General features: G+C 42.0%; 1 protein-coding gene across 1 annotated transcript in view; it reads left to right on the top strand.

Annotated features, from left to right (window-relative positions):
• Pcca (propionyl-CoA carboxylase subunit alpha) overlaps window positions 1–27,005 on the top strand; it is a 291,408-nt gene that overhangs the window by 200,140 nt on the left and 64,263 nt on the right. The window contains exons 20-21 of the mRNA XM_057785910.1: window positions 8,028–8,126; window positions 26,753–26,806. Coding sequence (XP_057641893.1) covers window positions 8,028–8,126; window positions 26,753–26,806 — 153 coding nt within the window. The remainder of the gene's footprint in view (window positions 1–8,027; window positions 8,127–26,752; window positions 26,807–27,005) is intronic.

Below are 27,005 nucleotides of genomic sequence, written 5' to 3'. Positions count from 1 at the left end.
TGAAGGATGACCCGTGTCGCTGTCTCTCTGTCTGTGTGTCTGTGTATTTTAACCTCCAGCCCCTTGCCCGAAGCTCGGTAACTGGGTGCCAGCGCACAGAGCGCAGACATGGGGGCACGGTGTGCATGGCAATTGGAGGTCTCCACCGAGATTTTGGCAAGATATGCCTGTTCATTGATGAACAATTAAACAAAGTCTTTGTTAGTAGTTAAGACATAAAAGTGAAAACATTAAACATCTCTATCTATAGAGCAAGACTTTTCAGAACAAAAAAATGAGCATTTATAATACAGTAGCCCTCTGTCCTAATCTTTAAAGATTGAGTTTTTTATGTGTACGTACATTTGTGTACGTGTGTTCATGTATGTATGTACACATGTGATATGGGTGCTCAAAGAAGCCAGAAAAAGGCATCAGATTCCCTAGAGCTGGAGTAACAGGCTATGGTTACAGCCGCTTGACTTGGGTGCTAAGAATAGAACTCTGGAAGAATAGCAAACCCTACCACTGAGCTCTCTCTCCATCCCTTGTCTCAATCTTTACCTTTCTTTACATTCCATCTGTTTGAGCTTTTAATATGGATTTATGTGAATTCTCTTAGGAGTACATGGAGGTAATTGCTGCTGAGTTAACTTTATATGTAAAAAAGGAGAGGACCGAGCTGGGTCTGTTATGCTGCTTTCTTTTTCCAGCCTGAGAATCAAATCTGAAAACGGTATCTCTCTTATTCATTTTTTTGTGCAGTGTGGTGATTTATAAGGTTCCTATGCCAGATTGGAATACCTATAATCCCAGCACCTGAGAAGCAGGAGGATCAAGACTTTTGTCTAGACTGGGCTATGTAGGAAAACCTTGTCAAAGAATAAACAACAAAAAACCCAGGAAATGAAAAACTGAGTTCGAGACCAGCCTGGTCTACAGAGCTAGTTCAGGACAGGCTCCAAAGCCACAGGGAAACCCTGTCTCGAAAAACCAAAAAAAAAAAAAAAAAAAAAAAAAAAAAAAAAAAAAAAAAAAAACTCAGTCTATTAAGGGACCAGGAACTAGGTAGGGATGCCCTTCTGGAAAACAGTAGAGCCTCTCGCTGTCTTTCTGATGTCCGTGTGTTGTGTTACATTTGTAACAAAAGCAAAAGCAAGATAAGCAGTAGTTGGAATCTCTCAGTTTTAGCTCAGGTTTACCTCTGTAGAGTGCTAACCTCCTAGACATCGAGTAACACGAAAAAGTAGAATTCCTATATGGCAGAGCTGCCGGGCAAACTAGAAGAAGCATGTATTAAGCCCACACCTTTCCTAGAGTTCTATCATTTGTGGAGCAGGGCTGGGAAAAACACTTTGTTTTTGGGTTTTACATTCCTAATGTTGAGTAGTTTGTAAAAGCTTACCAGGTGCCACTGCCTCAGAAGCAGCAGCGTTTGACTGTGTCAGGTGATAACTCTTAGGAAGTCCTCTGTGGTGTTGGTTTTTAGTGATAATGTAAGTAATCTCAGCCCAGTGCCATACAAATACAGGGTGTGTATTTTTCCCTTGATGATGACGTGCATAGGAAAACCAAACGTTCCAAGCACTCACAGGAAATGTTTCACCAGCATCGCCTGTGCCCCAGATGCAGCTGGCTGTTTTCAGTGAAATGCAGGCTTAGAGGCAGATGGCTAAATGTGGAAAAATACCTTCTGGAAATGGAAAGAAATTATACTATTGGGTTGTTTATGGAGTGCCTCAAATATTCTCAATTTGAATAACTATCTGATTATGCTGGGAGAAAGTTTTCAGAACATAGAACTAGTGAACTAGTGACGTTTATTTCATAACTCCCACAACCATAGCCAAGCTCCAGTTCAGTGAAGTTTATTTCATAACTCCCATCCACCATAGCCAAGCTCCAGTTCAGCCAAATTTTATAACACCCATGGCTCTAAATTAGCATCTCATCTTTAGGTGACTGCAGAATGGTAAGACACCCGATGTCCTTACACGCCCACTGCATGTCGTTGTCAGGTGGTTTGTTTGTTTTTAGTGTGTGCACTCTTCCCACCACCTTTTGCTCCGTCTCATGTTGGCGTCACCATGTCCCTTTTGTTTCGGGTTTGGAAATGACCATTTCCATGTTTATACAAAATTGCCCTGACTTTGGGGAGAACTTTTTGGAGATCCTGGAGGGCTTAGGGGAGGTTGTGGTAGAAGTGACAGTGAGTCGATGGAAAGTTGTCCTCGTGTCTCACCTACCTTGTTTGAGATAGTCTGTTTTTCATTGCTGTGTACAACAGGCTGGCTGACTTGTGAGCCTCTGAGGATTGTACCAGGCTTTTTTTCTTTGAGGTCACCAACCAGCTCCCAAATCATGATACAGAGACTTAGTATTAGTTTTGAATGCTCGGTCTTAGCTCCTTTCTGGTTAGTTCTTTAAACTTAAATTAACCTGTCTCTCTTCATCTTCCTTTTGTGTCCAGCTTTTTACTTTTCTTTCTGTATGTCTTACTTTCCCTGCTTCTTGTGTACTGACTTCTTGCCCTGGGCGTCTCCCTTGTTCTCTCCTCTTCCTCTTGTTTTTTTCTTCTCTTCTTTCTGAGCCTAGATTCTCCTATCTATTCCCTCTGCCTGCTAGCCCCACCTATCCTTTCTCTGCCTAGGTGTTGACTGTTCAGCTGTTTATTAGACCAATCAGGGTGCCTTAGGCAGGCAAGGTGAAACAGATGCAGCATAACTTTACATAATTAAACACACATTCTTACATTGTTAAACAAATGTAGCATAAACAAAACTCACACACCTATACACAGTTAAAGTAATATTCCGCAGCCTAAGCATATGTAACATATCTTTGCCTACTTAAAATACTGTTCTACAGCAGAGGATTCTCCCATCTCCCATGCTATGGGGATAGCACTGGGATTACAGATACACGATATTGTGTCCAGCTTTACCTGGGATCTGGGGATTTAAACCCAGGTCTTCACATTTGTGCGTAAGTACTTTATCCACTAAGCTATTTTACAGGATTGGATTTCTTTGGGAAAACACTATATCCTTCTTGGTATATTCCTTTGCACACCCAAATACTGGTACATTTACCTAATTCCAATGCATCTTTCTGGTCTTAGCTCAAAGGTCACCTCAGAGAGAGATACCTTCCTTTGGGAAGTAAAGAATAGTGAGAATTTTAAAATTATTGCATATCACTGGAGACTGGGGATATAGTTCAGAGTAAATCACTTGCCTAGCTTAAAAGAGGCCCTGGATCTCCATACCAACACTGTAATCAAATAAGCAAACAATAAACTGCTTCATTTTAAAAATAGCTGTTTTGTTTCTTGGTTGTCTTCCCAGGACCTGGGAAGCAGAGACAGGCAAATTGGGTGTTCATGTCAAGCCTGGGCTACATTCAAGCCTGGACTGTATTCAAGACCCTGTCTCAAAAAAGCATACAAAACAACAACAAAAAGTACATGTGCCTAGTGTTTTCTTAAGAAAGGATGGCACACTGTGTATATTCTGTATTTCTTTGAGAGTAGTTTTACTTTAGTACCTATAAAGATAACTCATTTTGAAAACCTCTTCCAAGTCCCTACATTGCAGAGAATATATTTTTATATTATACCTCAGGGAAAGCTTGGCTGGGTATAAAATGGTTACTTTGTTTCCTTTGATCTGCTTGGAACAAATTGCTCTGAGGTCTTCTGTGTTAGTGTTGCGCTTGGCTAATTAAGACAACTTAATTATTTTTCTTTTCTTGTGTATAGATTCTTATTTTTACCCAAGTAGCCATATAGTTATTTCTTTAGTCATTATTCTCATAAACCTACATATTACATGGGTTTTTTTTTTTTTTTTTGAAAAGTTACTCTGGCTGGGTATAGTGGCACACACCTTTAATCCCAGCACTTGGAAGGCAGAGGCGGGCAGATCTCTGTAAGTTTCAGGCTAGCGTAGTCTATATAGTGAACTCTAGACCAGCCATAACTATATAGTAAGATTCTGTCTCAAACAACTAAACAGGAAAGTTACTTTGTCTTATCTTTGGCTTCGTCTTTTCCCTTTGTATTATATGCCTTTTTGAAGAAGGCAATTGTGTATCTTTTGTCTTCCTTCTCCATGTCTGTTTTCTTCACTGTTGCTTTTATATTACCGGCTCTATCTTGTTGTGTAGAGTTTCTCTATGAACTGGTATTTCTTTTTAGTCACATTCTATTTCTGGTCACTTCTTCATGTGGCTTTTATCTCTATAGTGTTATTTTTCTCTTCATTTTTTTCTGAGCTCTACCAGCTTGCTTTTCGTTTCCTTTTGTTATTGTATAATCTCTTCTTTGAACCTTTGTTTTTCTTCTTTGAGATGTTTTTTTAAAGAAGGTCACATTTCCTATGGTTGCTTTGAGTCTTTGGAGAACTATTTATCTGAAGTCTTCCTGTGTTTCTTTGAGTAGTTGTTCTTGTATTATATGCTCCTAATTTATTTACCCTTTTCTCTTATAACATTTTCCTCAGCCGATTCTCAAGATGCAGTGTTGGCTATTTGCTTACCACTGCCTATGCTGAATTAGGGAAGCCTGGCTAGAAGCAAAGGTTGCACTTCCCTCAAGCTGGTTCTCTGTGTTCTCTTTGAACACATCTGATCTTGGTTTTTTCTGTGGCAGGGCTTCTTTCGCATTAATGGTTGTCACTGAAGAGGTAGGGTGGTGGCAAGTTCAGCAAGGTTCTCAGTGTAGTACTGAGGAAATGCCTCCCATCCTCCATCTGTTTCTCTGGTGATCATGGAAGATTGGTTTGAGTACCATATAAGACATAACACCCAGAGTTCCTCTGCTCAGTCTGCCCTAACTTTCCATGGATGCAAACTGTGGTACTTTTGCTCCTGGGTGGATTGTCCACACAGCTGGGTTTCACCATCTGATAAGAATACCAATAAAGTCATTGCATCTATTGTCTACTAAATGTGTGTTGGTAGAGGCTGCTCTTTCATTCCTGACCACGCAGACCTGAATTAGTCACACAGAAACGGTGTGAATTTAAACACTGCTTGGTCTATTATCTCAGGCTTCTTATATAAGTAACTCTTACATCTTAAATTAACCCATTCATATTATTTTGTATTTTATCACAAGGTTCTTGGTTTACCATTAAGGTTCCAGCCGGTGGGCGTCTTTCTCCTACGCTACATGGTGTCTTTCTGACTCCGCCTTCTTTCCTCCTCTATCTCTGCTTGGAATTCCCCACCTTGCTCTATTCTGCACTGTCATAGACCCAAACAGCTTCTTTATTCAATAGCCAATAAAAGTAACACAAATGCAGAAGGACTTCTACACCAAATGTGTCTTGAGGAAATTTGATTACTGATAGGGGCCAAGAAAGACATGGGGTGGTTTCTGGGACATCCCTTTATTCAGTATTTGCAAAAGTACTTCATGTTTATTACTGGAGTTGTGACAGCTTTCTTGCTTCAGAGGTAGCGAAATCACAAATTTTATGCTGATTTCTTATCTAGTTTATAAGGAAATGTGGTCTCTTTTTCTCAGTTATGTGGAGTCTTTCTTATAAGACTTCTCTACTGTTAGTAGAGAGGAAAGAAGGCAAGCTTCCTTGTGGACTGGACTTTGTTTTCCTTCTGTGCAGAGATACTCTTCCAGGCACTGGTGTTTCATGCTTCTTCCTCTGCCCCCAGACCCCACCAAAGTAGAGTTTAGGTGCATGTGCCAGGATCTTTATTTATTTTTTATTTTATTTATTTATTTATTTGGTTTTTTGAGACAGGGTTTCTCTGTAGCTTTGGAGCCTGTCCTGGAGCTAGCTCTTGTAGACCAGGCTGGTCTCGAACTCACTGAGATCCACCTGCCTCTGCTTTCCGAGTGCTGGGATTAAAGGCGTGCGCCATAGTCAGAGCCATTTCAAGATGATGATGGTGGGGCAGAAGCCTTCCAAGTCTATACTGCTGGGCTTTGGACCATTGGCTGTTGTGTAGTAACTTGTGGTCTCATTTGAGCTTTTCTGGTGCTTTGAGTGCGTTTAAAAGACTTCTGCCTACAGTTGCTGCAGTCATGGACTCTCAAGTGTCATGTGATCCTCATCCTAACTTAGACCTGACTGATCTAAGACACGTAGAAACTTCTAGATTCCTATCAGGATGCAGCGAAGTCACTTCTTTAGTAAGCAGTGTCATGAAGCCTTTAACCGTCTCTGGCTGTGCCCTCAAGCTTGGATTCTTTTAGGGTAGCCAGTACTTGACAGAAACAAGTCTTTGTCCACTGTTGTCTCTGTCTGTCCCCAAGGGTCCAACAGAAAGACATCTAATTTTACAGAGTTGGCTGCAGTTTGGAGAGTTGACAGTGGGTGATTGTTCGCAGCCATATACCTTGGTTCTGATTTAGGCAACTTGGGCAAGTGTGTATAGGCTTAGAAGAGTGCAAATCCCTCCTCCCTCAAAGTCCATTGGCCACCGGGCTGTGGGGGCAAGCAGGGACTTATCCAGCCCGTGAGGAGTATAGTGGAGATAGCTCTCTAGGAGATAACTTCAGTGAATCAGCTCAGCTTTATTCCAGAGTATAGGGAATATATAGGCTTGTGGACAGTAGTTGGGAAATTACCTAATTTGTACCGAACAGCAGGCTTTGTAATAGCATAAAGCTCCTGGTACAAGTCTTAGTTATCATCTGCGGAAGCACAGTCCTATCGTAATGCTCCTAGCATGGTGTCTAATTACCATATGGGCTGTGTGTGTGTGAGTGTGTGTGTGTGTGTGTGAGAGAGAGAGAGAGAGAGAGAGAGAGAGAGAGAGTGCTTCTGCAGGGAACTGCCTCCAGAGTCACACTAGGGGGCACTGGGCCTAGAGACAGACTCTACATAAGGCCAGGTAGAAAACAGGGTGCCTTCTGCCAGCGGGTGGGATGAGGTGGGAGTCCTCCATGTTGCCAAGCTTGGAGAGACCTTCCAGGCCATGGTGGACTCCTATCTCTGATGGTAGGGCCTCCCGGCAGAGCAGTGTCATTTGCAGCCTATCTCTTGTACCAGAGTCAGAAAAAGAACCTTTGGTGAGTGGTTCTTTTTGTTTGTCTTTTTGAGACAGGATGTCTCTCTAGCTTTTGAGCCTGTCTTGGAACTAGCTCTTGTAGACCAGGCTGGCCTCGAACTCACAAAGATCCGCCTGCCTCTGCCTCTGAGTGCTGGACTTAAAGGTGTGCACCACCACCGCCCAGCTCCTTTGGTGAGTGTTTAAGTTAAACTTGATTTCTTTTTCTATTTAGCTACTTTGATGTTACTTACTTAGAAATTAAAAATGTCTCTCTACTTTTATCTCTGATTTGAAAAATTATGGCCTTTATTATGATAGTTTGGTAATAATTTTTGGGCCACATATGATGTTGCATGCCTTTAATCCTGGCATTTGGGAGGCAGAGGTGGGTAGATCTCTGTGAGTTCAAGGCCAGCCTGATCTACCAAGTGAGTTCCAGGACAGCCAGGGCTACATCATGGAGAAAACTGTCTCAAAAAATACAAAACAAAACGAACAAAAAATTAAGATTGTCAACTTATGGTAGAACTTTGCAAAGTTTGAATAGACTGGCGCCCGGCACCGAGAGGCTTGTCTAATTAAGGTGTGTGCTTAATTAAGATAACAGTGCTTAGTCTGTCATTAAAATTAGCACCGAGAAAGTTCTCCGTTGGTCCTTGGAGAGGACATTATATGCAAGCCCTGTTGTGTGGGTTGCAAGTGTCACTGGAATTTATATGCATTACTTGTCTAATTGCAGTAAATGTAGCATGTCCGCTAGGTTTTGAGTTAGAAGGCTGTTTGTTACTTATTGGAAGTCATTTGAAGCCTCAGTTCCCAGAGGCAGCTGTTCACAGGGCCTTCACCTCTCCCCAGAGATGGCTGGGGAGACTCTGTTGCTGGCCCCTGTCTTTCATGGCTGCAGCAGTAAACATGACAGGTTGTTTGGAAGCCATCTGTTAAAATGGCTGCTGCTTTGCATGTAGCAGTGAACTTGATCAGTTTCCTGTCTTTCTCCGTGGTAACAGTCCAATCTCGTGTCACAACAGGTGGAAGTTGATGGGTCGAAACTAAATGTGACCAGTACGTGGAACCTGGCATCACCCCTATTGTCTGTCAGCGTTGACGGCATGCAGAGGACTGTGCAGGTAATGTTCACACGGTTTACTTATAATACTGACACATTGAGGAAAAGCTGCTTCTTTCATTGTGTGCTTTTTGTAGTTGTAAAAGTTTTTTTCTTATACTAGAGGACTTTGGGCTGTGTCTTCATTTCAGAGAATATTTTCTTTCTCATTTTCTTTCTAACAGCCTTACAAAGCCATTGCATTATATTTTGCTGGAAGTAAATAATCCCACAGGCTTCTTTAAAAATTACTAGATAAGAAGTTATCTTTTTCATTGTAGGTTTTTAATTATAAATCAGGGTTTGCATGGGTTACTTTCTTTTTATACAGTTGAAATTATGCAGTCTTAGGTTAGCAGAAACATGACCATGCAGGTTGACCATAACATATATCTTAGAAAATTAGTATTGTAATTTGGGGGTCCCCCCCACCAATGTACAGTGTCTTCCTTTGAGCAGGTGCCTTGAAGCCAAGAGTAGATGGCATAGTCTTTGTAATCACTGACCTCCATTTAAAGTAGAAAACCATCAGAGGAGGAGCTAAACCACGATGGATACCTCATACTGAGGCCAAAGGCTGCTGGAGAACCAAACTCTAAACAAAACAAAAAGAAAATGTGGTTATTACATATGAGTAAGAACCTTAACTCCCCCATAGCATCAAATGCTGGTTCTCCAACTCAGTTTTACATAGAACACCAAAGAACCAGAGCTGTGTTATGTCGTGTTCGTCCTGTCTCAGCTGTGTTAGGCCGCGTCCGTACCTATCTGTCTTGGCTGTGTTAGGCCGCGTCCATACCTGTCATCTCTACTGATGGAGGCTGTGGATGGAGGTCTCGGACTCTGTGGTAGACATCTGCTGACTGAGCAGTTCCCAAGCCGCACTCCCCTGCTGTGTCATCTGTATGCAACTGAGAACTCAAACTCACAGCACAGAGCGTGATGTTTGGTCTTCTCCCTGTATGATATATTTCTCCTATATCCTAGCTCTTTGCCTCATTTTATTTCTAACTTTATAAACTATGAGAAGAGACCCTGGAAAGATATCACTATACACTTTCACGCTATTTAAATCCATTTGTTGGGGCTTAGGGATGTGGTTCAGTAGCAGCGTGTTTGTCTAGCACGGACAGCACCTGAATTTGATCCTTAGTGTTGCGGAAAACTGTGGTAGTTCCCTCCTATAATCCTGGCACTTGGGAAAATGAAGCCCACCCATAGCTCATTTCCAGGAGATACAGCATGTCCTGGTTGTTCTGGCTTCCACCATGGAGTTGAGGGCATACAGTCCTTTCAGTCCACATGTGCGTTTCCTATCCTCCTGAGACTATAATATGATCATGTAATGTCCCATGACTACACTGTCTCTACAGTCTGTGTAGAGACACCTCTGATTGTTTTCCCAAGCTAATGAAATTTACACAGAAGCTTAAGGTCATCTTTGTAGACCTGGAGACCAGCCTGAGCTACATAATAGCGTGTGTAAACAAGCAAGCAAACCACCACAAACAAGCAAACACACAAACGAGTGGATAATAAATGCATTTGTTATTGTATCTTCGAAACGGTGGTTTTGTTGTACCTGTGGTCAGTAGCATAGTCTCCATTTGAGTATGGTTGTGGTTGGGTCACGTGAAGTTCGATTGTTATGTATTTAGGTACAGAGTATGACCCTCAGTGGTGGGAAGACATAGCAGTTTTGTTCAAGGTTTCCTGTCATGGCACTTTTTACTATTTTCTTGGTGTCCCTGCTGATAGTTGTCTTGGTGGCTATTTGGCATTTGAATTTCAGTCAGACATGTGTTTAGAAAAATCACCATTTTCCCTAGAAAATCCATTGTCCCTGCATGATTTGTGCAATTTTATTTTTTATTTTGTAAGTTCTTTCCTGCAAAGAGCATCCACATACCTGGAATATAAGAACCTTTTGAGGCATCCCCTGGATTTGTTGAAAGAAATCTGACGTGAACTCACTCAGAAGCATCAATGGTGCATCAGCAAAACTATCAGCTGCTAAAATCAAGATAGAACTTTTTTTCCTTACGAATAGGAATGATTTTTATGTACTTTTTGTGGAGTTGGACTCTGCTGACTTGGCAGACTACCACATGGTCCTCGTGGAGTGAGTGTGAGCAAATCGTGAGTGTGCCCAGGCTGCACAGGCATCATTTGAAGCTTAGCGCACATAGGGATGTTCTAATCTTCCTAATGCTACACAGCAGGTGGTCTCCTCACTTCTCAATGAGACCCCGAGGGTCAGAGGAAGGAAGTGACTTACTTAAGGTCACCTAGCTAATACGGTGTAGAACAGAGATTTAAACCCACACAGTCTCCCTGTCAGGCTTCCTGTGCAGGAGCCTGAACCAGCTGTGTGACTGCACTGTGCTCTGCTCCTTGCTATTTTCCCTGCCAGAGTGCGGAAGAGCCACTGGGATGACTTGTTAAGCCTAGGCTGTGGGCACACCTGCACACCTGACTAATTCGTAGGTCTAGACTCCATCTGTACCTCTAGCCGCTTCTTAAGTGATGCTCAGGACGCTGGCCTGGGAGCCGCAGGTAGAAGAGCTGCTTCACACCTGTGCCCTCACGAGTAAGCTGAGGGCTGAGGGCTGAGGGAGGAGCCAAATCCAACAAAGCCTTATAGCACTGTGGACTCTGCTCAGGCCTCAGGCCAGTAGGGACCGTGGGGGTCTCCAGTGGGTAAGCCTCATGGGCACCCTGTTTTCTTTAAACTCTCTTTCAAAAGCAATTGGGCCTACTATGTACAGTCACTTGGCTAAGGAGTTTTATATGTGGTCCCCATCCTTCAGTTGATCTGAAGGTGCTGCTCTCACTTGGCTTGTGACCTGCTTCTTGCCAAGCTCCCGGCACACATAAGGCCCCATGGCTGGATGGGCAGAGGGCAGGTCGGGGGTGGTTCCAGAATTTCTGAAGTATGCCTTAGCTGTCCTTTGATCCCAAGATTTAGATTTCTCTTTTCCCAAACCTTCCCCTAGGTAATCATGTTCCTTAGACAGCTTTCTTGGGTAATTTGTAGGATTTCTCTATGGTCTCTCTAGTTCCTGACCTCCACATTGGTAGAATCCACAACCATAAGACAGCCAGGCGGGTAAGGCTCTGCAGACACAGACCACCATGGTTCCTGTGAGAGCAATGGTTCGCTGCTGTTTGCTCTGGACAGCACCTAAGCTGTTTCAGGCAGTGGTACCACCTTCTGATGGGCATAGATCTCTCCTGCTGTCCCTCTCTCCTTTCTCAGGGGCCCGTGCACACCATGGCCTCCCCCTCACCTGCCTGGTGCTCATGACTCATCACCCAGAGACAGCCGCTCTGCAGGCTTGGATTATGCCATATGCGCCAAGCTGCTGCGGCCTTTTCTTCTCTAACGTAGGATCCTGTGCTTGCAGAGAACCCTGATCACTGCTGATAAGCAGGGAGCAGTCTGTCTAATAGGAGTGGACATTGGAAACGGTTGGGCGGAACTGAAGGTCCTCCCTTGCTGACTGCCTTAATTATTTTTCCTATTTATCTGACAAGTAAGTTTTCCTCAAATATCATCATTTGTGGAAAATAAAATGACAGTATTTATGATTTATTTGCTTTATCCTGCTGTGTGTTTGCTAGTGCTTCCCCCTAGATCTAGGGTCTGTTAGTTTTAGTTTTACTAAAGAAATGCTTCTGGGGTGACCTGGAAATCCTACACTCTCCTGTGTTTTGTGACAAGATGCACTTAGATATTCAAGTCACCTGTTTCACAGCTCTGCATTAAATAGTCCTTCGCAACAGCGATGGAATGTAAGCCTCATACACAATTGCCTATTTTTCTTTTATTTCATTTGTATATTTTTATGAGCTATATTTTTAAAGTTAAAAGGTGAAATTAATTTTAATGTACCCTATATAAATATACTTGTATATTCTAGAATGTATGTGAAATATAATACTGATATAAAACAATTTGAAATTTATGTGACCCTAGGAAGCACACAGATGTCTGGCATGTGTGTGAGGTACACCATCTCAAACCAGACTACCAAAACAATGAAGTTATAGTTAATAGAAATATCTACTATATCGCTATAGTTTAAAGATTTACTGTGTTTTGTATAAGCATTTGCCTTTCCTTTTGTATATCTGTGCATCAGTTGCATGCCCAATATACAGGGAGCCTAGAAGAAGCAATACATTCCCCAGGAACTGGCATCACTTACTATTGTGACCTGTAGTGTAAGCACTGGGAACTGAACCTGGGTCCTCTGCAAGAACAGCAAGTATTCTCAGCCACTAAGCCATCTTTCCAGCCCCTATAGTTTTAAAATTACAATTAAATCAATCGAAATACAATTGAAATTTTAATTCCTCAGTCATTTGAAGAAGTCGCAGGTGACTGCTCTGACTGTTGCTGAGACAACCTGCCTGTTAAACCGTCTATAAACCAGAGTGTTTCAGATAAAATCATGCAGGGTTTTTCATTTTGTTTGTCTCAATTCCCCTCCGTTTGTCAACCATGGTTGTGATATTTATCATTTAAAAATTAACTGGGTTAAGGAGCTGGTAAATTGCTTGCATTGCACACATGGAAAACTCCAGTCATGGAGAAGCATGCTTGCTATCCTAGCTCTGGGGATCAGAGTGGAGGATCCCTACACTTGCTAGCCAGCCAGCCTAGCCTAGAGTAGGAGTCCTGGTCAGTTAGAGCCCCATCTCACAAGATACCTGGGGCGACACATGAGCATGTACATGCATACACAGATATGACCATACGACATGTAATGTCACCCCCTCCTGCATATACACGGATTAACTGGATTAACAGAATTAATGAAGGATGGATAAATGAGTTGAGTTCATTTTAAAGCAAAAGATGGGTTTTCCAACAAAAACCAGAGCTTTTCATACAAGATGGAATGATTTCCTGCTTGCGGGCTTAACTCAAGTGGGAAAGAAAATGGAGATGTTCTATGTCCTCTGTGTGGAGTTCACGTTCTGTCTCCTCCCCCATGCTCGAATCTCTGCGGAGAGGAGCATGCTGAATTAACAGAAATTTTTATTATCATTATCAGTATTATTGCTAGGCCCATGTTCCCTTCCTGCGAACCTTTGAAAGACTCTTCCTTTTTTCTTTGAACAACTCAAAACGTTTTCCATTTCTTACAGTGTGATTTGCCTACTCGATCCAGCGTGTTTTTTGTTAGCGGTTCACAGACTAGATTTCCCTTTCGTACAGTCACGATGTCAGACATTCCCAGGCAGAGCGGCCCGGCCTGACTGCTCCTGGCCTGCTGCTTTGTGCGGCCATTTCTTCTACCCACCTGCTCACAGCAGGCTGCCTTCAGGCCTGAAGAGCAGCTAAACACTTTTGAGAGTATCCGAAGATCCCGCTAAGGTCTAACTGGTTCTGCATTGTGTGATGGGGAGCTATTCACCCACATACTTTTGAAAACTGCCTTTTCCTTTCTCTTATTCTCACTTAAAAGTTTTCAAGAGAGAATAATTTTATTATAAGTGATCTTAAAGAGCAGATTGCAGCCATCCTGCATCCTGTGTTGAATAAGTCATTGTTAAGTAACTAGGTGGAATTAATTTTCCACATTAATGCAGATAAATTTGAAAAAGCATCACACAAATCTCATGACATTTACTGCAAAATAACAGATTGAATGGATTATTTGTGAACTAATTGGAGTATTAAACAGATTATATGACATGATAACTTAACGTGCCTACTAAGGCTAGATAACCATGTAGACTATATTACCCAAGCACGGAATATGAAGAAAGGTCAGTACGATGCAGGCTGTGTGCATGTCTATGGTATATTTACAAATGCACAGCTGCACAGAAATTGAAGGAACTTTTTGAAACAGCTGCAACATCCTAGTTTTAACTGATGTTTTTTTTGTTTTTTTTTTAGTTTTTCATTTTAAAACGATAAAATAAGAATTTTCTTTGTCAGTGTTTTAGATTAAAATGTCCCTCACAGGATCTGAAAACAAACTTTAGTTTCAATCCTAGTTCCTGTGTATTTATGCTGAAGTTAGTTTTCGTGTTCATCTGTATGTGCATGTATATGCGTGTCTGCTTGGATGCATGCTAGGGATTGAACACGATATGAACTGTATCCCCTGCCCTTGAAATTCGTTTTTCAATTGGACTGTTAAATGATGGGGCTCATAGTTTTGCTTATCTTTGCAATCACATGCTTGTGCACAGAATCTGCTTCATTGCATGTTTCCAGCCTTAACACAAATGTTTTCCCTGTTTTTAAGATGTTTCTCCTCACCCCACCCCTCTTAGAAGTAATTAGCTGTTATTTTGTACTGTATGCATGTGATTACTCCAGAGTCACCAAATGTAATATGAACCCATGTATTTAGTTGTGTCAGATATATAAATATATAACACAATAAGCAGGGGTTAGTGTTTTTTCCTAAAGAAGTAGGAAATGAAAGAGTAATTATTAACCATCTCCTTTTCACTTTCCTGAAAACATCAATTACGGTTACACATCTTAGGAACAGGCTCCCCAGCAGAACAGAAATAGCTGCTTTCACTATGTCTCAAAAAATTTAATCACAGTTTAACAGCTGGGATTTATGGATGGCTGTAATTTAAGGCATTAACTCCGAGGCAGGGCTACCTGCCTCTGGACAGCAGTCCCGGGAGCGGAGCGCGTCTCCTTCTTAGCAATGGGTTTTATAATTCAGAGATGTTCATTAATTTAACAGAGCAGAAAAATAGCTTCCTGAATCCTCTACACATACTCACGTCTTGTCCTTTACTGTTAACTAGACAATTACATTTTAGTTGCTGAGAGAGGAAGAGAATTTCGAAGGTTGTAGGCACCAACTGTGTAGATGAGGAAAAAAGGGGAGGAGCTGCACTGGAGTCTGCAAGACCTAGTAGAGGCTAGCGGGATATCCTCAGCTGAGCTGGCCGTGGTGGCGCATGCCTTTATCCCGGTCTCCAGAGCTACACAGGGAAACCCTGTGTGGAAAGACAGACAGACAGAGAGAGAGAGAGAGAGAGAGAGAGACAGACAGACAGACAGACAGACAGACAATCTGTAAATTAGGGAGGGAGCCAAGACACCTCCTCCACCTTATTTGTGACAGTTTTACCCTAGTAGGTATTTTGGGAACGCTTGCTTTATTGTTTTGTGAGTATTGCTGCTTTCCTGAGTAGGTAGCTTTGCTAACTATGCATTTGTTGAAGTTGTTTTGTGAACAGAATCTTTTAGTTTTCATTCTGAAGAAATGAATGGCGTAGATGTTAGAGTAGACTCAATATAAGAAAAGGACATTTTTGTTGTTGTTCTTGTTTTTCGAGACAGGCTTTCTTTGTAGCTTTGAAGTCTGTCCTGGAACTAGCTCTTGTAGACCAGGCTGGCCTCAAACTCACAGAGATCCGCCTGCCTCTGCCTGGGAGCTCTGGGATTAAAGGCGTGCACCAGCACCGCCTGGCAACAAGGAAATTTTTATCTGGCTTTCAAATCTCACTTTAAACTTGAAAAGGAGGCAGTTGAAATAGGCAGAAGGCAGCTATGTTTCAGGAATGTCTTACTTCCCACTAAAGTTTTGATAGCTTCTCAGGTGTGGCCCAGGCAGTTTACACCCAAACTTGTCCCAAGACAAAGTCATCAGACAACAACTAACATTTAAATAATAATAAACTATAGCAAGTGGTTTTTATTTTGTTTGGTTTTAGATTTTTCAAGACTGGGTTTCTCTGTGTAACAGCCCTGGCTGTCCTGGAACTCACTTTGTAGACCAGGCTGGCCTCGAATTCACCTGCCTGTGCTTCCCAAGTACTGGGATTAAAGGTGTGCACTATCACGCCTGGCTACAAGCTGGTTTTTAATACTGAAATTTATTTATGTTTAGCTGGCAGATGATTGTGTGTCTCAGGGCACCCGTGCTGGTCTAGCACATGTCACCTTATGTAATGGCCAGCCAGGATAGTTCCGTTTTCTAGCCTCTCAAACAGTTGTCCTTTCTTTAGAGAACATCCCAAAGAACGTGTCGAGCTTATTTTCACACTCTCGGGCTGTCAAAAGATTAGAATAAAAAGCAAATTATAGTTCCCCAGTGGATGTGCCAAGGAAAGCCCGTCTTGTAAATCCACTGCCTGCTGCCGTCAGGAGCCTCCATCTAAACTTCAGCTGAAACGACACTGGCGGTGTGGAATTGTGATTGAAAGTGAGTCTGCAGGAGTAGCTCAGACCAGCCTCGGAATGCCTTGCACGCCGTGAGCTCTGCAGTGCAAGCCACAAAGGTGCTAGTGTTGGCAGCACCTGTCTGCGAAAAGATATTTTCAGAGATGACATGCCCAAACAGATGAAGGTTCCCATGTGATTTTGATAGGGAACACTTTGTGAACCAATTCTAACTGTCCTTTTAAAAAATTCATTCTCAGTGTGCTAACTGATGTATCAGCTACAGTCCAGGGCAGGCCCATGCCCAGGAGTAGACAACCAACATAAGCTGGACTTGATGCATGGGGGGTTGGGGAGGTAGAGAGAGAGGAGAAAGAGGGGAAGAAAGAATAAGAATGAAGTTGGGTAGTTAGGGAGGTGGGGATAGATCTAGAGGAGTTGGGAAAGGACAAAATGCATTGTATGAAATCTCAAAGAATTAATAAAATTGTTATTTAAACATCTATTACTGATAGTGGTAAATCAGCATTGTAAAAATTGTGTTTAGCCGGGCGGTGGTGGCGCACGCCTTTAATCCCAGCACTCGGGAGGCAGAGGCAGGCGGATCTCTGTGAGTTCGAAACCAGCCTGGTCTACAAGAACTAGCTCTAGGACAGGAACCAAAAAAGCTACAGAGAAACCCTGTCTCGAAAATCAAAAAAAAAAAAAAAAAATTGTGTTTAGTCACTTATTATATTTTGAATTTGCTCTCCAAAAGAGAGTATTCACTCAAAAAGAAATTTGCTTGCTTTCTTATTCTAGAAGTAATTTCCATGGTCTCATAAAGCATAAAATATTAACTCCTTGGCCCAAGACACATAAGAGTTGCTGAAGCCTGAATTATATTTATTTATTTATTTATTTATTTATTTTTTGTTTTTCGAGACAGGGTTTCTCTGTGGTTTTGGAGCCTGTCCTGGAACTAGCTCTTGTAGACCAGGCTGGTCTCGAACTCACAGAGATCTGCCTGCCTCTGCCTCCCGAGTGCTGGGATTAAAGGCATGCACCACCACCGACCGTGAAGCCTGAATTAGACAAAGACAATAGCAGCAGGGACAAGTGAAGCGATTTAGTGGATATTCTGGGTGAGGCATCAGAGATTGGCAGATGAATTACTGTGTGTGAAGAGATTACAGAACTACGGATAAGTGGTGAATGTTGATTTTGCTTACTTAGATACAGGAGAGCTATGGTGGATCAGGTCTACAGAGGGCAGATGGAGAATTCCGTCTGGGCTCTGCATGTTTGGGAGGTGCTTTAAATATGTAAGGTCTAGTATGAATGAATGACTCTGTGTCCTGGATTAGAGCTGAAGGCAGAAATTTGAAAGCCATGCACAAGGGTATGTCTGTCACATGCAGACCATGAAGTAGAGTGATTGCAGTGTGTTCATACCCATAATGCCAGCACTGACAGGCCAAGGCAGAAGATGCATGAATTCAGGGGCAGCTGGCCTACAGTTAGCTGCTGTTCAAAATGTATCTGAGACCTTATGATTAACTCGCCACGGGCTGAAGATCTTGAAACTCTAAAGAAGAAATGCAAAGGAGAGAAGCCCCAGCTGTTGCTCTGCCGTGTTTCCTGGCTGTTTCAGCAAGGAGGCTGGGATACTCTGTGAGGTAGTAGAAGTGTTCTGGGTGTCATCGTGGAGTTTTTGTCATTCTATCCAATCATCAGAAGATAGTGAATTCAGGACTGAATGTGGAATGCAACATTTGTTCACTGGTTCTTCTCTTGTAAGGTTAAATTAAAAAACTATCTCATGTATTTACTTTTATTGTATATGTATATTCATGTGCTATGGTGCATTTGTGGAGGTTAACGACAATTTGTGGGAGTCAATTCTCTGCTTTTGGGGCCTAGGGATCAGATACACATCATCAGACATGATGTCTTTACCCAAGGAACAATCTCATGTGCCCATGAAGTTAAAATTTAAATGTAGCAGCTAAGGAGTCAAAGGGATAGAAACATGGATCTGGATAGAGTTCCATAGGGAAGAGTGTGGATAAATATGTCCAGATAAAGCCAGCAGGTGAGACCAGAAAGCTCCAAGAAAGTGGGAGAAAAACCTGGAGCACGAGGTGGCCTTGAGGTCGGTCAAGGAGGCCTTTGGGGGTGGGATTGAACCCCTTGTTAGAGTATTGATTAATAAGGTATAGACAAAAAGATCTAAGACATGGGAAGATACAAACTGTAGGTGATCTCACCATGTGTCTGAAGGTGGTAGTAGTTATGCCTGTTTGCTCATGATTTTGTTTTTTGTTTTGATTTGGCCTTTATTTCTGAAAAAAGTATTTTTTATAAAGTATTTCTTGAGTTTTGTCTCCTTTTTAGGAAATCTTTCATTTTTGGATTATGATTTTCATCTGTTTGGCATTTTTTGTTATGCTATCATTTTTGTGGGGTTATTTTTCTGTGCTTTCTTCTTTCATAAGTTTATATGGATCAGGTACATGACACTTTTCTGTTGTTCATTTTTACTTGAAATTAGGCTCTTTGTTGTCTGTTGTTGACATTTAGCAATGACATATTATTCCTGTGGCTTTCTGACACAGACTAGTAGGAAAGAGAGTTCAAGCACAGCTGGGTAAACCCTTTACAGGTGACAATGGAGAGCCTGGACTGGCTCTCTCATGTGAGCCTTGGCCATATGAAGGCAAGGCCAACTCATCGCCTCTCCTTTGTTCTCAGTTACTCCTTTCTGAACTTTCTGATGGCTACACTTCAAGTTCAGCAGCCAAACTTCTTTTGGACAACCTGTCCAAAAGGCTGATTCAGGGCTGTGTTGCTTGCTTTAATCTTCCATAACCTGGAATACCTAAAGCATTCTTAGTGCAGACTGACATTGTTTGGTGTGTTTCCCTATCTGCACCATTGTCCTGTATGTTGCTGGCACTAAGGAGAAAGCACAAGATCCATGTTTCTGGTCCATATAGAACTCTCCATCTAAGGAGTGATCATGTATTAGCCCATCGTTAGAGGTGCCACATCCCATAGAGAAGGATCGTGTACTTTTTAGTGTCCTGTACTTTAGTTCCCTTGCCTCCACAAAATGATCATCTTTCAGACTTGCAAATGAAGATGATTCTAATGGTGTTGCAACTGATCCTCCAGCCATTCCTCCCATTCATGTGCATCTTCAACTGCAGACTGTCAATCTTTCTAAAGCAGAGCTGTAGAAGAGGCTTACAGGGCCGAGGATATGACTCATGGAGGGAGGGAGAGAGGGAGAGAGGGAGAGAGAGAGAGAGGGAGAGAGAGAACGTGCATGACCTGGCTCCCTAAGTTCTTCAGAGTTTCCTGTCCTGCCACTTTCATCTTTCAACTATCCCTACTTCTGGCCACACTGAAATATTTACTCTTCCTCCAACTTTCCATGCTTGCTCCTCGTCAAAAACTTATATAAACTTTCCCATCAACACAGAAGTTTTTTTTTCACTTCCTTTTGTAACATTCCTGCTTGAATGTTTCTTAGTGACTTATTTTTAGAAAGGAGCTCATTGTACTGCCATGGAAGCGTGAGACTAAGTTTGACCTCCAGGACCAATGCTAAAGGCACAGCAGTGCGCATCTAAAACTCCAGCACCAAGGAGGATTGCTGGCAGTCACTGTAGCTGAATCGGTGAGCCCCAGGACAGTGAGAGACCCCATCTCAAAAGCTAAGGTAGAGAGCAATTGAGAAAGACACAAAGCATCTTCTGACCTCCACACAATGCACACACATGTCACATAAACATGTGCACAGAAGCAAAATGGCTTTTTATACATGGTAAGCTGTTGTGAGTTATAAATGTTTCTAATCGGCATGTAGATTGTCAAAGTGCTAAGTCAACCAAATTAAGCTGTGCATTACCTCACCTCTCCCATCTATTTGTGGTTGGGTCCCTTAACATCTGCTCCTCAGCAGTCTTCTTCTTGAAGTTAATCTACGGAGCTAAAACTTTTAACCAATCATTTGACTAATCAGTCTCCACTAGTCAGCTCTCTCTCCCTAGGTGCTCGGCTTCTCAAAACCCTCCCTGTGAATCAAGTCATGTGTTATGTTTGTCTCTTTGTGACTGGCTTACTTCGTTTACCATACTGTCCTTCAAATTTTTCTGTATTTTTACCCATGACAAAATTTCCATTATTTCAAGGGCTGCATGGTATTCTATTGTATGTTTATATGTACACATACATGTAAACAGAGACTGCACTGTCATTTCCTGGTTGCCCAGACCCAAATAATCACACAAAATCTATATTAATTACAACACTGTATAGCCAATGGCTCGAGTGTATTACTAGCTATCTCTTACACCTTAAATTAATTCATTTCTATTAATCTGTGTATCACCACAAGCCGTGGCTTACCAGTAAAGTTCTGGCGTTCTTTTCCTTTGGCAGCTACGTGACATCAGCCTGAGTACACCTTTTCCCTGTGTTCACATTGGGTTTTCCCGCCTATCTATATTCTGCCCTGCCATAGGCCAAAGCAGCTTATTTATTAACCAATGATAATAAAACATATTCACAGCATACAGAGGGGAATCCCACCTCTCTCTCTCTCTCTCTCTCTCTCTCTCTCTCTCTCTCTCTCTCTCACACACACACACACATACACACACACGTGCACATTAATATATACATTCTTTATCTATTCACTGATGGACTTGAGTGGATTCCACATTTTAGAGGTCACATGACCATACAGGGATCTTGTCATAGTGTTGACCTCATTTTCTTGAGGCACCCACTGTTTTATGTGGAATTCTTTGATCATAAGTAGCTCTGAATTCCATCCTGTTTTCCTTATTGGCTACACCCTGCTTATTTTTAAGCACAAGATTTTAGTGTTTAGCAGTAAGCCTTCTGTAACTCTTCTCAAGACTTAATTGATATTTCTTTTTATATCATAATACCTAATACATTTTTGTATGTGAATTTATGATATTGAAGCATAATTAATTTGCAATTTGTTGTATTTCCTGTGGTGTCCTGGGAAGTGGATCTTTTAAAGTGGATTTATTTTATTATTTGTGTGTACATAATGTGTGTGTGCCTGTATTAATGTATGTTACGTGTGTGGGTGTTTGGGGTGGGGTAGGCAGAAAGGGCATGGATTTTCTGGAGCCTGAGTTTCAGGCAGTTGTGAGCTACCAGATGTGGGTGCTGGGAACGGAACTTGAGCCTCCGGAAGAGTAGTAAGTGCTCTTAACCGGAACCATCTATCCAGCCTCTGAACGGTGAATCCTGTTTCAGTCAGCAGTGGTCAGCACTGAGATCCACAGATGGATAAATGACAATAGAGAACTCCCGTGGTCAGAATCCAAGATTCAACACACAAGGTTTATTGTTTTAAGATACAGGGTCTCACTCTGTGGCCCTGGCTGACCGGAGACTTACTATATAAACTATCTTGGCCTCGAACTCATGGTTGATCCTCCTGCTTCTGCCGCCTGAGTGCTAGGATTGCAGGTATGAGACACCGTGTCCAATAGCAGCACTCAGTTCTTGAGTCTCCCTTAAGACGTAAAAGATCCTGGGGTACTCTGCTCTGTATTCTTTCTCTCTTTGCCTGTCAGAGTTCTTCAGGAAAAACAGAAAAAAGAGATTAGGTGCTATATCTTACTAGAAAGAGGACCTAACAAAATTTGTGTCTTATTTATCTTAGAGTCTTTGATAACGTAGAGATTTTTTCAAGAAGGCTTATTATTTATATAAATTCTAATTGCTATGTATTCATAGAATAAAGTGCTGGGCTTCATTTTAACATCTTCATATGTGTATCATGTTTTGCTCATACATCCAACATCCTTATCCACCCCCACCCCCCATCACTTAACCCTTCCTCACCCCAAATACTCACACCCATATATTTATCTTAATATTGATACTTTTAAAGATAGAGATCCTTTACATGAGAGAAAACATGCAATTATTATCTGAATCTGGCTTATTTGTTTAACATTTTATCCATTTTCCTGCAAATGACCTAATTTCCTCCTTCTGGGTGGCTGAATAAAATTCCCTAGTGTGTATGTACCACATTTCCTTATCATGCGTATCTAGACAGACATGTCAGCCTGTCCATGATAACATGGCTGTCGTGGATGGAGCTGCAGTAAATATGGGTCAACAGGGTCTCTGTGCGTAGTGACCCAGATTCTTCCGTTGTTGCTGTGGGACACAGTGCTTCAATTTTAGGGGTGTTTTAGTTTTTTTGGAACTTCATGCTAGTTTCCATGCTGGTTTTACTAACTCACTCTCCTATCAACAGTGTACAAGGGTTTCCACGTTCTCGCCACCACTGGTTTTTCACACAATCCCATTTCTCAATTCTTGCTGTTATTTTCTGGCCCATTGTAGTTTCAGGAAGTACTTGTCGATGCCATATCCCATAATTGTTTTCTCTATACTTTTGCCTAGCGATAACCAGTTCTCAGATCTTATGCTAAAGTCTGTGATTCATTTTGAATTGATGTTTGTACAGGGTGAGACTCTGGGATCTCCTTTCTTGTACGTGTGGGTATCCAGTTTTCCTGGTGCCATTTGTTGAAAAGGCTATCTTCCTCCAGTCTGTCTCTGACACCTACATTTGTTTCTTATTGTGGCCAAATACCTGACAGAAGTAATTTAGGGATAGAGCTTAATTTACAGTTAAAGAAGGGAGATAACCCATCAAAGCAGGGAAAGCATATTCATAGCGGCGTGAGGCAGCTGGTCACATTATGTCCATAATGGGGCCACACTATGAAACCTTGAGGCCACCCCAGTGATTCACTTTGTGAGGATCTCTTTCCTACAGGCTCCATATTTGATGGCAACAGTGCCATAGTCTGAGGACCAGATCTCCAAACACAAGTTTATGAAGAACATTTTACATTAACACCACAGTAACACTTTAGTCAAATAGCAGTTGGCTGTAGCCCTAGACTTACTTCTAGGTCCTTTGAGTCTTCCATTGGCCTATATTATCTGTTCTGTGGCAGTGGTGTGCTGTTTTATTATATGAACAATTTGAAATCAGGTACTCCAACAACTTTCATTTTTCTCAGGAGCTGACTTTAGCTTTTCACAATCTTTATTACTTCCATAAATTTTTTGTTTTTGTTTTTCTACTGTAATTTCACTTGCTAAATTTCCTGTAACAACAGTTTTCATCTTAGCTCCTCTTTTTTTTTCTACCCAGGGATCCTGAATTTGACCTTTTTTTTTTTTTTAAATATTTATTTATTTATTATGTATACAATATTCTGTCTCTGTGTATGACTGCAGGCCAGAAGAGGGCACCAGATCCCATTACAGATGGCTGTGAGCCACCATGCTGGGAATTGAACTCAGGACCTTTGGAAGAGGAGGCAATGCTCTTAACCTCTGAGCCATCTCTCCAGCCCCCTTGACCTCTTGATTATGTTTTTGGGTTCTTAAAAGCTGTGATAATTCTGCCTTTTTTTAAAAATCGATGTCTGGGATAGTATTTCTTCACCTTGTCTTTTAGTCTTGGTGACTTTTATCTTCTGCTTTCTGTAGTCCATTAGTGATGCTTTCCAGTATGTTTGTTTGATTAATTCAGTTTTTCACTTCCAACATCCTGCTTGCTTTTTCTCCAAATCTTAATCTCCTTGCAGAATTTCTCATCAATGCTGCTGACTTTCTTGCACAGTCCCTGAATTGAATTCCTTACTTCATTAAACTGTTTGAATATTTTTAGAGATCACTGATCAGTGTTCAATCTAGAATGCTGAATTCTTTGTCTGGTATTTTCATTTCCCTACCCTTGGATTTGTTCACTGCAGTCATGCTACTTTGGAGGAGTCAGGTTGCCTTACCTTTCACACCTGTTATCTCTCTGCTGGAATTTATGCAACACTTTGGATAGATCTCTCTTTTGGTTTTATTTAAAGTTCTTAGTGATCAACCTTATCTTGAGAGCACAAACCTGGCATTACTTACAGAGGAGAAAACAAACTGTTAAAACAGCAATACAAACATAACCAGATATTGAATTCTGTTAAAACCTTAACGCCAATTAATATATCACAGTGGCCACAGAGAAGCTGCCAGGCTTCGGAAATGACTTAGCTGGTAAAGTGCCACACAAGTACCCGAGTTCATTTCCCATGCACCTACAAAGTCAGGCACAGTGGTAGCATCAACCCATCTGGGGCTGGAGGCTTATCTAACCGGTCTTATCCAAGTCACTGAGCTCCAAATTCAGGGAGAGACATTGTCTCAAAATACAAGCTGGAGGAGAGAACCTAATTCCAACCATGAACAAGAGCTGCTGTGCTCCACCACCACGATAAACCAAACCCAAATAAACATTTCCTCAAGTCACTTCCCACCAGGTATTTGCTTATGGCAACAAGTAGCTAGCATACCCATCTTCCAGGCTCTGTCAGCCTTAAAACCATCACTGCTTGCTTAGAACTTTCTCAGTTGCAAGAGCAGGTTAAACAATTTTGCAGGTGAGGCTGCTGAAGTCTGTGACTGGCTCCCCGTGCACCATTTAGCATCCATTTCCTGGGAATGCTTCTGCCTCTTAGAGGTCAAGAGAGCAAGACATTAATGGTAATGCTGTATTTGCTTTGATAGTACGGGGCAACTTGTTTTTTTTTTTTTTTATTTCTCTTTGAAAAGAATTGCATTGTTCTTGTTGTTGTTGTTGTTGTTGTTGTGTGTTTATGGTGTGAGTTGGGCACACATGTACCATGGTTTGTGTGTTGGTTCTCTCCTCCACAATGGGTGTCACAGATCCACTCAAGTGGTCAGGCACCCAAGCACTTCTACCTCACTGCTCTTGTCATTGCTGTTCCGAAGAACAGCAGTTCACTTCAGTAGCTATGAAATATATTTCACTATTTGGAGTTTTATTTCACATGGTTTTAGTCTTTTCACAGAGTGGACAGTTAGGTTTCTAGAGTTCCCAAACCAAACCTGCGCCAGTTATCCCTATGAGGTTTTCTCCCAGTCCTTCTGCGGCAGCGACAGACTCGGCGTTCCTGGGCTCACCTGCCCAGACTTTCCTGCCCTGTTCTCTGTGACTGGCTTTGGCTAAGTGCTCCTGATGCTCTGAAGCACGATTAGTAAAAGCTCAGGGTCAGAAGTTGGAGTTCAACCTGAAGATCCAAAAAGCAAAACAGCCACTGGCTCTTACCTTAACCTCAGTCTAAAATGGCGATTTTACCTACTGGAATCTCAGAAGGAGACTGTGTCTCTGAGATCTGTCTTCCCCCATCTTATATTCCTCTCTAGGGTTGGGATTATAAAGTGCACCACTGGGATTAAAGGTGTGTGTCACTGTGACTACTGGGATTAAAGGTGTGTGTCACTATGGCTACTGGGATTAAAGGTGTGTGTCACTGTGACTACTGGGATTAAATGTGTGTGTCACTGTGACTACTGGGATTAAATGTGTGTGTCACTGTGACTACTGGGATTAAATGTGTGTGTCACTGTGACTACTGGGATTAAAGGTGTGTGTGTCATTGTGACTACTGGGATTAAAGGTGTGTGTCACTATGGCCACTGGGATTAAAGGTGTGTGTCACTATGGCTACTGGGATTAAATGTGTGTGTCACTGTGACTACTGGGATTAAAGGTGTGTGTCACTATGGCTACTGGGATTAAAGGTGTGTGTCACTGTGACTACTGGGATTAAATGTGTGTGTCACTGTGACTACTGGGATTAAAGGTGTGTGTGTCATTGTGACTACTGGGATTAAAGGTGTGTGTCACTATGGCCACTGGGATTAAAGGTGTGTGTCACTATGGCTACTGGGATTAAATGTGTGTGTCACTGTGACTACTGGGATTAAAGGTGTGTGTCACTATGGCTACTGGGATTAAAGGTGTGTGTCACTGTGACTACTGGGATTAAATGTGTGTGTCACTGTGACTACTGGGATTAAATGTGTGTGTCACTGTGACTACTGGGATTAAAGGTGTGTGTGTCATTGTGACTACTGGGATTAAAGGTGTGTGTCACTATGGCCACTGGGATTAAAGGTGTGTGTCACTATGGCTACTGGGATTAAATGTGTGTGTCACTGTGACTACTGGGATTAAAGGTGTGTGTCACTATGGCTACTGGGATTAAAGGTGTGTGTCACTATGGCTACTGGGATTAAAGGTGTGTGTCACTATGGCTACTGGGATTAAAGGTGTGTGTCACTATGGCTACTGGGATTAAATGTGTGTGTCCTTGTGGCTACTAGGATTAAAGGTGTGTGTTACCATAACCTGGCCTGTAAGGCTGACCAGTGGGACTGTTTCACTCTCAGATCTTCAGGCAGTCTTTATTAACATACATTTGAAATGCCGCTACAACACTCATTTCTAAGCCAAGTGTTCTAGGGTGTGGAAGAACTGCTTGGTGGGCGTTTGCAATTTCTGTTTGGTGGTTGTGAACATTTAGTAATTTTTCCCCTGTGGATACAATTTCACTTTATATTATTTTTTCTTTTAGTGTCTTTCTCGAGAAGCAGGTGGAAGCATGAGCGTGCAGTTTCTCGGCACGGTGGTAAGTTTGAAAAGATGCTGTGTATCCTCACTCAGAGAGTCTGCCATGCTTCTGCTCCCCTTCCTTCTGATTTTATTTTGCTATCAAATCAAGACATCTCTGTGTGAGAAGCAGTATATGTGAGAAAGCTTGTGTGTTGGAAATATTTCAGTTGCATCTTAGAGACAAAATGCCTCTCTAGTTTCAGATTGTTGAGTAG

Source organism: Chionomys nivalis, chromosome 12 (genome assembly GCF_950005125.1).
Source record: "Chionomys nivalis chromosome 12, mChiNiv1.1, whole genome shotgun sequence".
NCBI classification, from domain to species: Eukaryota; Metazoa; Chordata; class Mammalia; order Rodentia; family Cricetidae; genus Chionomys; species Chionomys nivalis.
Note: the sequence above shows the minus strand (reverse complement) of the source record. Positions and strands in the feature narration are given on the sequence as shown.